Source organism: Salvelinus sp. IW2-2015, unplaced genomic scaffold (assembly GCF_002910315.2).
Source record: "Salvelinus sp. IW2-2015 unplaced genomic scaffold, ASM291031v2 Un_scaffold3381, whole genome shotgun sequence".
NCBI classification, from domain to species: domain Eukaryota; kingdom Metazoa; phylum Chordata; class Actinopteri; order Salmoniformes; family Salmonidae; genus Salvelinus; species Salvelinus sp. IW2-2015.
Window position 1 is genome coordinate 10,638 of NW_019944663.1, and position 11,264 is coordinate 21,901.

The following is an 11,264-nucleotide window of genomic DNA, read 5'->3' on the forward strand; positions in this document are numbered from 1 at the left end:
TGTATGGCATTGAAGCTCGTTTGGAGGTTAGTTAACACCAGACTGTCCAAGGAAGGGCCAGAAGTATACAGAACTGACGTGTCGCTTTGCGTAGTGGTGAGATCATGAGAATCACCAGCCGCAACGAGCTACATCATTTGATATCTAACAGAGAAGAGAGTCGGCCCGCGAAATTGAACCCCTGTGGCAATCCCCATAGAGACTGCGCAGAGCTCCGACAACAGCCCTCCCATTGGACAACACTGAACTCTATCTAAGAAGCTGTTGGTGGAACAGGCCGAGAACAGTGATTTGAGAAACCTAAGTCTGTTCAAGTCTGAGACGATAAGAATCCTGTGACCTCACAGGATCGAAAGCCTTGGCTCAGGCGATGATACGCTGCACACTATTAGTCTTTTGCTCGATGGGCGGGATATAATGATCGTTTAAGACCCATTGAGAGCGTTGGCGCTGCAGGTGCACGCGATGACCAGCTTGGAAACCAGATTGCATAGCGCGGAGAAAGGTACGTTGAGGATTCCGAAATGGCCAGAGAGTGTCTCCCCCTTTGAAGCAGGGGGGTATGCCCGCCAGGCAGCTTTCGCAAATCTTTCGGGCAATCTCAGGACCATATACGAAAGAGAGCGTTGAACAGCCGCTATGTAAATATAGGGGTTGCAACAATTGCGGCGGCATAATTTTAGAAATGAGAGGCGTCAAGATAGGCTCTAGCCCCAGACCTGATTTGTAGGGCTCCAGCATTTTGCAGCGTCTTTCAGAACATCAGGCTATCTGGATCTTAGGTGACAAGAGAAATGGGGAGGTTGGGCAAGTTGCTGCGCTCAAAGTGACGGGTGCAGAGCTTGTATGTACCGGGATCGTAGGCGTTAGCCAAGTGTCGGAAACCAGCCCAGCCCTTCTAGAAAAATGCTTATTGAAAGTTCTCGATAAGTCTCAGACTTTATCGGTGGATGACAGTGTTTCCTAGCCTCAGCTGCAGTGCGGCAGCTGGACGAGGAGGTGATCTTATTATCTCCAGGATACTTTGGAGTGTCGCCAGAACATCTTGCGAGTTTATGCTAACAGATGTAAATTCTGTTTCTGAAAAAACTCAGGCCTTAGCTTTCCTAAACTGCCTGCTGTATATTGGGTTCCTAACTTCCCAGCTCGAAAAGTGCATATCGGCGGGGGCTATTCGATGCTAATGCAGTACGCCACAGAAGGTTTTTGTGCTGGTCAAGGGCAGTCAGGTCTGGAGTGAACCAAGGGCTATATCTGTTCCTGGTTCTACATTTTTTGAATGGGGCATGCTTATTTAAGATGGTGAGAAAAGTTTACGGATTTGGGGTTGTACCTGGTAGGTTCCATGATAATTTGGGTGAGATTGAGGGCATCTAGCTTAGATTGTAGGACGGCTGAGGTGTTAAGCATGTCCCAGTTTAGGTCACCTAACATTACAAACTCTGAAGATAAATGGGGGGCAATTAATTCACATTTGGTGTCCAGGGCGAAGCTGGGGGCTGAGGTGGGTCTGTAAACAAGCAGCAACAGTGAGAACCTTATTTCTGGAAAGGTGGATTTTTAAAAGTAGAAGCTTGAACTGTTTGGGCACAGACCTGGATAGCATGACAGAAATCTGCAGGCTGTCTCTGCAGTAGATTGCAACTCCACCCCCTTTGGCAGTTCTGTCTTGGCGGAAAATGTATACACATTCATAAAGGCCTTTTTCAGCTATGATTTTACCACTCAGAATCCAGAATGGATATGACAATTCTACCAGCACAGGACGTAATACACCCTTACAACAATATACTTTTTGATCTTCTTGACTTCTTATCTGGTAAACTGCTACTATGTGTCAAGAAAAAAGCCCCAATTAGGTGTTAGTGTGCTCCAGTAAAAAAGGGCTGGTTTAGATGAAAAACTATTGCTCCCCGTTCATAGGGGCATGAGAGACTAGTCAGTGGTAGAATTGAGTTGGCACTTTATTGGCCCAAACACCCACAAGGTTGAGGTTACTCATGGACAGTAATTAGTAAGAAAAATGTGTTTGCATTGATGCATTGTGTCTTCTAACTGTCCAAGAATAGGATCCAAAGTGTTAGGAAATATTTGTTCCCATAAATACAAAGGAGGATGTCTCTCCTCATACCTCTGGCACTTTAGTCAGACTGCCAGACTGTGCACCACAGAGCCAATCAGGAGAGTATACATACAGGTCAACAGTGCCAGTTGAAAGTCAAGGGGTGTGTCTGTGCCTTTTGGATTACTCTCTCTTTACAGAGAACCCCAGTGGTTCAAGTCTGCTCTGCGCATGTCTGAAAGTGACAGAGCCAGTAACCAAGAGAGTTTTTCACAGTATGTCAAAAAAAAGTATTACACTTATGAATGTATGTAAAATACTAATATGTATTAGATCCAGTACAATGGAATAACTACGACCTGAATTTGATTGCAGCGTGTTCCGATTCCTCCTCCTCTTTCTGTCCAGCAGGGTCAACCAAAAACACTTGGCCTGATGGTTCATGCATATACTGGGGAAGCAATATAGAAATGTATTGATCCCTTAAATAATTTTACTATTAAATGACCCATATCACAACCCTCATACCTCTTCACAAAAATGTACCTAAATCAATTTTGGAAAAAGGATTTTACTCACAAAGACGTAGGAGTTTATTTTCCCAGTTAGAAATAGTAGGCCATGCATCAAATAACTATTTTCATCAGAAAAACAACCCTCAAATGCACTATAGCATTTTGTAAGTTGTCTGCAGGTGGCTTGTTGTGAATGCACTCAAATATCAAGTCATTATCAGGTTACGTAGAAGGATTTGTCTTAATGTACAGTATATGAAAGTGATGCTATAAAAATTATTCTTTCACGTTATCAAGCTCACTGTGACTGACAAATCACTGCCTATTACTGTGATTAAAAAGAGCATATGAAACAGTGTTTTTCATGAGGCCTCCCTGTGCGCCTTCCTTTAAGCACCTCTGAACACCTCTCCTGTCCTTGATCCATTCCACATACAGCCATTTGCGGATCTTTTCAGTGTCCATGTGAAAGATAGTTATTGCGAGGATGTTTTGGATTTGTTGAGTTGTTTTTTTTAAACACCCATGTAAAATGAAGGCATGCAACGCTTACAGATTTAAGTCTAATAGCATGAGATGAAAGTAGACAAACATCAGAGCAATATGCAATATGAAGGTATAGTCAGTGGACATTCTGAACCGGCATGCAACGCTTACAGATTTAAGTCTAATAGCATGAGATGAAAGTAGACAAACATCAGAGCAATATGCAATATGAAGGTATAGTCAGTGGACATTCTGAACCTTGNTGTGTGTGTGTGTGTGTGTGTGTGTGTGTGTGTGTGTGTGTGTGTGTGTGTGTTAGCACTATGTGTACTGACTGGCAGCAGAGCAGAGGGAAGTCTTGTCTGTATCGTAGTCCAGTCCGTAGTGTGGTCATCATCTTGACTCGGACTGAGCTGGTGTGTTTGGAGCCCATCAGCTTCATCAGGGCCATCAGGCTGGTCAGGGCCATCTTCTTACCGTCCTTCTCCCCAGCACTGGAGCTCAGCAGCTGCATGTTGAAGAAGGCCAGGATGCCCAGCAGCTTGGGCTGGAGGTAGTCAGCCTGGGGGAGAGAGAGAGATTTAAAGTAAAGAGGAAGACATTTTCCAAGCACTCAGTGACACTGAAGCCTCACCATTGCTAAAGTACTGACGCATCTCCTAGAAACTAATCAGAAAACCAATGATGTCATCAGTGTGATGTCATTACCATGTGTTCCGGGGTGGTGATGTCACGGGGTCCCTGGTACGGGTCGTCATTGGAGGCAAATGAGGCCAGGATGGCCAGACCATTAAACACCTGCACACACACGGTCAAACCATTAAACATCTACACAGACAACGCAACAAGCCACAAAAGGCCATGATGACATAAAGTGAACATATTCCAGCTAAARGATGTTGGACACAAAGCGATGCCCCAGTGTGTGTACTTGTTGGTAGTGTTCTCCCAGGCGTAGCAGCAGCTCGTTGTGCAGGCCCTGGAAGTCCTGCCTCAGCAGAGAGCCCAGCTCTATCTCCGTCTCTCTCTGGAGGTAGTGGAAGGCTCTCTCCAGCTCCTCCTTAGTGCAGGAACACACCAGGTGGCTGAAGATGTACTTAAAGTTGTTGATCAGGATCTCGCGYCGGTTCGCTTTCATCTCATTGGCCAGCGTCCTGATGAGGGCGGAGCCTGTGGCGCTGGCCTTCGCGGCCAGGTAGGGGAGGAGCACCTGGAGAGTCCTCTGCAAACACACACACCACACACACATACTGTATACACACATTTCAATTGGTCCAAATTAAATCCTTGCTGATTTTAATATAAAGTTCTAGATTATAATAAACAAACTGAAATTTGTTTGTGTTGTGTGTGTGTGTGTATATATATATATATATATACACACACACACACACACACACACACACAGACATAGTTGAAGTCCAAAGTTAACATACACCTTAGCCAAACACATTTAAAACTCAGTTTGTCACAATTCCTGACATTTAATCCTAGGAAAAATTCCTAGTCTTAGGTCAGTTAGGATCACCACTTTATTTTAAGAGTGTGAAATGTCAGAATAATAGTTGAGAGAATGATTTATGTCAGCTTTTATTTCTTTCATCACATTCCCAGTGGGTCAGAAGTTTACATACACTCAATTAGTATTTGGTAGCATTGCCTTTAAATTGTTTAAATTGGGTCAAACGTTTTCGGTAGCCTCCCCAAAGCTTACCACAATAAGTTTGGGTGAATTTTTGGCCCGATTCTCCTGACAGAGCCTGGTGTAAGCTGGAGTCAGGTTTTTGTAGGCCTCCCTCTGCTCGCACATGCTTTTTGCAGTTCTGCGCCACACATTTTCTATGGGATTGGATCCAGCACTTTGAGTAGATTGGCCAGGACAATAACATTGACTTTGTTGTCCTTAAGCCAATTTTGCCACAATTGTGAAGTATGCTTGGGGTCGATTGTCCATTTGGATAGACCCATTTGCGACCAAGCTTTATTCTTGACTGATGTCTGCTTCAATATATTCACATAATTTGCCTTCCTCATGATGCCATCTATTTTTGTGAAGTGCACAGTCCCTTCTGCAGCAAAGCACCCCCAAACATCGATGCTGCACGCCTCAATGCTTCACGGTTGGGGATGGTGTTCTCGGCTTGCAAGCCTCCCCTTTTTTCCTCAAACATAAACGATGGTCATTACGGCCAAACAGTTCTACCTTTTGTTTCATCAAGACCAGCGGACATATTCTCCAAAAAGCATGATATTTGTCCCATGTGGTAGTTGCAAACCACGTAGTCTGGCTTTTTTTTATGGCGGTTTTGGAGCGTGGCTGCGTTCCTTGCAGAGCGGCCTTTCAGGTTATGTCAAAATAGGCACTCGTTTTACTGTGGCTATGATGTACATTTGTACCTGTTCCTCCCTCCTGTTCCTCCTTCACAAGGTCCTTTGCTGGTTGTTCTGGGATTGATTTGCACTTTTTGCACCAAAGTACGTTCATCTCTAGGAGACAGAACGCATCTCCTTCCTGAGTGGTATGACGGCTGCTCGTGGTCCCATGGTGTTTTATACTTGCACACTATTGTTTGTACAGATGAATGTGGTACCTTCAGGCATTTGGAAATTGCCCCCAAGGATGAACCAGACTTGTGAAGCGCCTGCAATCGTTTTTTCTGAGGTCTTTGTGATTTTCCCATGATGTCAAAGCAAAGAGGCACTGTGTTTGAAGGTAGGCCTTGAAATACATCCACAGGTACACTCCAATTGACTCAAATTATGCTCAGTTTAGCCTATTAGAAGCTTCTAAAGCAAGGACATAATTTTCTGGAATTTTCCAAGCAGTTTAAAGGCACAGTCAACTTAGTGTATGTAAACATCTGACCCACTGGAATTGTGATACAGTGAATTATAAGTGAATAATCTGTCTGTAAACAATTGTTGGAAAAATTCAATGTCCTAAATGACTTGCCAAAACTATAGTTTGTTAACAAGAAATTTGTGGAGTGTTTGAAAAACGAGTTTTAATGACTCCAACCTAAGTGTATGTAAACTTCCGACTTCAACTGTATATATACGTGTGTGTGTACATACCGTGAGGAAGCGGTGCAGGTCAGGGAAGTCAAAGGCGTGGGCGACCTGAGACAGGATGTCCAGAGCTACTTCTCTCTGATTGGCTAGCTGGCTACCTTGCTCTGGCGTGCTCCGCAGGGCGCCGGCGTGACGCGAGTGGAGGGACTCTACCAGGAACTAAACACACACCAACACTTGTTAGGTACAAGCAGGTACAAGCAGACAGTTGTGATGATATAAAGGTGTGTGTGTGTTACCTGGCAGACAGGGTTCTTGTACTGGCTGAACAGTGTCTGTAGTTTGAGTCCTCTAGCTGTGGCCAGGGCAGTGATCTGTGTGTAGGCTGACACAGAGACAGGAGAGGACTTGGACAGGAGACAGTGCAGTAACCTCAGGAGAGAGAACGACACCAAGCTACCCTTAGCAGCCCTAGGGGAGAGAGAGACAGAGGGAAGGAGGGAGAGACAGAGAGAGACAGAGAGAAAGAGCGGGGGAGGGGAGAAAGCTTGTTAGAACTGCAATTCATCTCCATCACATCTTTTTCACCAAGACATTAAAAGTGTTTTCTGATGCGTGTGTTACCTGCCAATCTCTCCAGTGGTCAGTATGAGCGTGCTGCGTAGCTCGTCGTCTCTGTTGAGTTTAGCCTTACTGAACGCCTCCTTCACACGAGACACCAGCAGCTCCTTGACTGGATCCTGGTCGGGTTCGGAGGTGGGCTCCGCCAGCAGGAAGCGAACTGATTGGCTGAAGAGTGTTCTGACTGACGGGTCTGGGTCTTCTATTAGGCCAATCAGATCTCTCAGAATGGCCAGAGAGTCACTGTCTCTGCCTCCAAGGTTGACATGCTGGCAGAGGTGCGGCAGAGCATCTAGGAACGCTAAGACACACACACACGTAAGATCTCACACACTCATTTCGTCAACATGAAAACAAGAACACACACACACACCTCTTTTGGCAACACTGCTGCTGCTCGGTCGTAGCAGAGGTAGGACAGGCTTGATGACGGATGCTCCAATGGGAGTGCCCTTCCCAGCATGCTCAGCTGCAAGGCCGAGGCGGGAGCAAAGGATCATGGGTAGTGGGAGGGGCTCCTTGTGATTGACATTTAATTTGGAGCTCCCCGATAGGACGCAGGTCAGCTGACCAGAAATACCAGCTAGCTCCGCCCTCACCTGCTCTGAGCTGTCCTCCAGGACACTCCTACACAGACAGAAACACTGTTAGCATACCCCTGACACAGTGATGGAAACGCAGAAAGTATGTCAGTGTGCAAGGTGGTGTGTGTCAGGTTGTGGTGTGTGTACTTACATTAAGGTGGTGTGTGTCAGGTTGTGGTGTGTGTACTTACATTAAGGTGGTGTGTGTTCAGGTTGTGGTGTGTGTACTTACATTAAGGTGGTGGTGTGTGTCCAGGTTGTGGTGTGTGTTACTTACATTAAGGTGGTGTGGTGTCAGGTTGTGGTGTGGTGTACTTACATTAAGGTGGTGTGTGTCCAGGTTTGGTGTGCGTGTGGTGGTGCCCACGTGGTGCAGTAGGTAGAGGAAAGCTCCTGACAGCACTGGCCTGACCACCTCATGGGGACCTCCAGGGCCTGGGAACACACAGACCACACGCCACGACACACACACATCCCACGCAGCAGAAGACAGCAGCAACACACCACTCCGCCTGGACCTGGGGGCTGCAGAACAGAGATGTTATATTACCAACACACACAACACACAACACACAACATACACACACACACAGTACTCACAGTAGCAGGGAGACATTCTCTTAGCCAAGTCGGGGAGGCTGGGGGGGAATCCCTGCCATCTGATAGGCTGGGACAGACGACAGCTCACACACCCATGGCACGGACAGCAACGCGCACAACTATTCTGGAGACCACTGTCCTAGCCGGGCTACTCACTACGCACAGACACGAGGTGAGAAAACAACATTTTACATGAACAATTTGTGTGTGTGTGTTGGTGAATATAACATCTCTGTCTCTGCAGCCCCCCAGGTCCAGACGGAGTGTGTGTTGCTGCTGTCTCTGCTGCGTGGGGATGTGTGGTGTATCTCTTACTTGTCAGGTAGAATGATGGAGTCCAAGTATTCTGACAGCCACCTGGATGGCAGACTGTATATGGGTGTGGTCAGTGGTAGACTTAGCCCCACCCAGTAGTGATTGACAGTGTCCAAAGCCCTGCCCAGAGTGGAGGCAGACAGCCACAGGAGAGAGGAGGAGCTGGAGGAGAGAAAGAGAGATGGAAAGATCTGTGTGAGAGATAATGTGGGTTGTGTGATACCTGGTGTGTGTTTGGTGTGTGTGGTTACCTTCTGGGTGGGTGTGTGATACCTGGTATGTTTGTGTGTGTGTGTGTTACCTTCTGGGTGTGTGTGGTGTGATACCTGGTGGTGTGTGTAACAGAGGCCAGCCAGGTGCAGGATGGAGAGCGAGTCCCTTCAGAGCTCTCAGGGTCATTGAGGGTCAGCGTCAGGCTCAGGGGTCATCGGGTCAAGGTCACAGTTCACCAGAGAAGCAGAAGGTCATCCAGCCTGCGCTCACTGGCGCCCACACCTCACTACGCACACGCATGTCCACCTCCTACACACACACACACACACAAGATGGTAACACGTTGATATGGACAGTTTGATTTAGAGTGATCTAGAGAGTAGAGATCAGATGTGACTCACATCGGGGGAGTTTCGGGGGTCTTTGCTGGCCAGGGGGGTGATGGGTAGACGGGTCGTTAGCAGCCGTTCTCCATCCTCCCTCTCTTGCATCACCACAGCAACCTCAGCCTTCAGGGCAGTGGTAAAAGAACCCCTGCACACACTGACACACAAAGGACTGTAAGTTGATTCTTCACAAATATTCAACCAAATGCAATTGGTTGATAAATGAATGGCCAGTGTGTGTGTGGAAAGGGACTCTAGATGGATAATACCCGTTCAGCATGGTCATTGCCATTGAGGGGTTCCACCATTTTAAAAAGTCAACTGGGTGGAGACTACAATGGGTTGGAGCGATCAGTCAACATCAGAGCATTGTCTTCTTTTTCAAATGGGTTGCCTATGGTTATAAAATTCACCACCGTCTAGGTGGCACAATAAATGAATGACACATCAAGATTGGGTTCAAGGACTCCAGCGACTGCAGGTGGTGGTAAATCATCAACATTAGCTTTATGCTTTTTTTAAACACACAAGAAGAAAATTGACTACTTAAAATAGAGATTGCTTCACTTGTGCTGGCCATGCTGGAAAGACTTTATAATTGCACAGATACAAAGATGAGTCCTCTTTCTACCTCTATGGTGTGTGCGTACCTCAGACTGCTTCTCCCATCCGATGGAGTGTGTGAGGTTTCTGCAGACGTCAGTGACTCCTGTTCCATAGCGACGGGGCGCTCTCTGTATCCGGTGGAGACGGACAACAGGAAAGTTAAAGACAAAGCTCAGCGATTGGCTGACCTCTAATTCCAGACTAAGCCGCCCCTGCAGACACCACACACGTTCCAACAGCTGGGGCAGGTGGGTAGTCAAAACGTGTGTGTGTGTGAGCAGGTGTGTGCGCAGATCCAAACACACACTGCGTCAGTTTCAGCAGCTCTCCCCCATGATGTCTCTGGCTCAGGTGTGTGTGTGTCCAGCAGCATCAGGTATGCTGTAAAAAACTCCTGACTCCGCCTCTCCGGAACCCACCAATCTCCGCCAGCGCGCTCAGCATCACCATAGCAACCTCCTTAACCGAGCACTCCCATAGGCCAAGACCAAACAGCCCGCCTCCAAGCCACCCCCATCTCCCTGCGGCTGGCCAATCCCCTGAGGGCGTCGGTCAGAACGTTCACTGTCACTGCAACGAGGGTTTCCAAGGCGCGGCGAGGGAGGAGGAGGGGTGAGGGGTGAGATAAGGGGTGAGAGAGACAGAGAAAGACTGCAGGGTTACGGCCCAAGGTGTGTGTGTTTGTAGAGTGTGTATTGTCCTGGGGTGTGTGATGTGTGTGTGTGTAGAGCAGATTGCTGAGGTCCTGGGCCAATCAAGCATCTCTTTGGCGATGACGTTGAAGGTGATTGGTGCTGCGGTCTGAGTGCGTGCAGTAGGGAGCAGAGCACGCCGAGACACGCCAATGGATGACGTCACAGCTTGGAGATGCGGCGACTCGCAGCAACCTGCCGACAACCACCTACTGAACTCTAGCGAGAGAGACGGAGAGGAAGAATAAGGGAGAGGGAGTAAGGAGGAGAGGACAGTTTAAACCACAGTGGTTCTTACCGGTGCTGCTCTGCGTGTGTCTGTGAAGTGGGCAGCTGACAAGCAGGGTTGACAAGACATCAGAGAGGAAGACTTTATAATGTGCTGAACAAAGTCCAACAACATCACACACGCTGGCTTGAACTGGACCTCTTAGACAGCTCCAACGCAACTGAAACAAGACACACCAGTCAATAAACTGGGCAAGAGAGAGACAGAGAGGAAGCAGCGACAGAGAGAGAAGCTGCGACTCACCGACATCTACGTCTGTCAGTATTCGGTCAATGAACTGACAGAGAATCTGACGAGCTTCTGAACCACCTTGTTGTATTCCTCTGCGGTGGCACTGGAAGTGTAGAAAATCGTCAAACCTTCAATGTTTCTGATATGCATGACTGATTTCTAACTGCATTGACAACAAGTTGTTACAGCAATGTAGTTAGCTAGCTAAGTGTACTATTACAAGCTACCGAGCTAGTTTAGATATTGACGTTTATCAAGCCATACTGTTCAATTATTTTATTAAACAGCAATATGCGGAGAAGTTAGAAAACTTTACTAAGTAGCCAGCATTAGTTAGCATGTTGCTACCTACAGTAGCAAAACAATAATGTCCAGCGTACAGACAGCGCAGTCTGGAGACTCACTCGTGAGCTCGCAGTGCAGGTATCATAGCAGACATTTCCAAGCCTTCCATCTTTAGACCAGGGACTGTGAACAGTCCACAAAACGCTCTATTTAAAAACAGCTGGCTAAATTGTAACACTGCTATGAGAGAAACGACAACATTTCGGCCCTCATGTTTCCCTCAGAGGAGCCATTTGAAAACTTTCGCTCCAAAGTGACGTTTGGCTATGGCAACTGTAGAGTCCAGTCTTGATTCGGGACAAGGTTA

At 47.1% G+C, this 11,264-nt stretch overlaps 1 protein-coding gene across 1 annotated transcript in view; it reads right to left on the bottom strand.

Annotated features, from left to right (window-relative positions):
• The window catches only part of LOC112075769 (serine/threonine-protein kinase ATR-like), a 31,041-nt gene that overhangs the window by 8,705 nt on the left and 11,072 nt on the right, over window positions 1–11,264 (bottom strand). The window contains exons 10-16 of the mRNA XM_070441053.1: window positions 7,070–7,323; window positions 6,700–6,997; window positions 6,375–6,546; window positions 6,139–6,294; window positions 3,995–4,285; window positions 3,772–3,861; window positions 3,395–3,625 (exon numbers count right to left, since the gene is read on the bottom strand). Coding sequence (XP_070297154.1) covers window positions 3,395–3,625; window positions 3,772–3,861; window positions 3,995–4,285; window positions 6,139–6,294; window positions 6,375–6,546; window positions 6,700–6,997; window positions 7,070–7,323 — 1,492 coding nt within the window. The remainder of the gene's footprint in view (window positions 1–3,394; window positions 3,626–3,771; window positions 3,862–3,994; window positions 4,286–6,138; window positions 6,295–6,374; window positions 6,547–6,699; window positions 6,998–7,069; window positions 7,324–11,264) is intronic.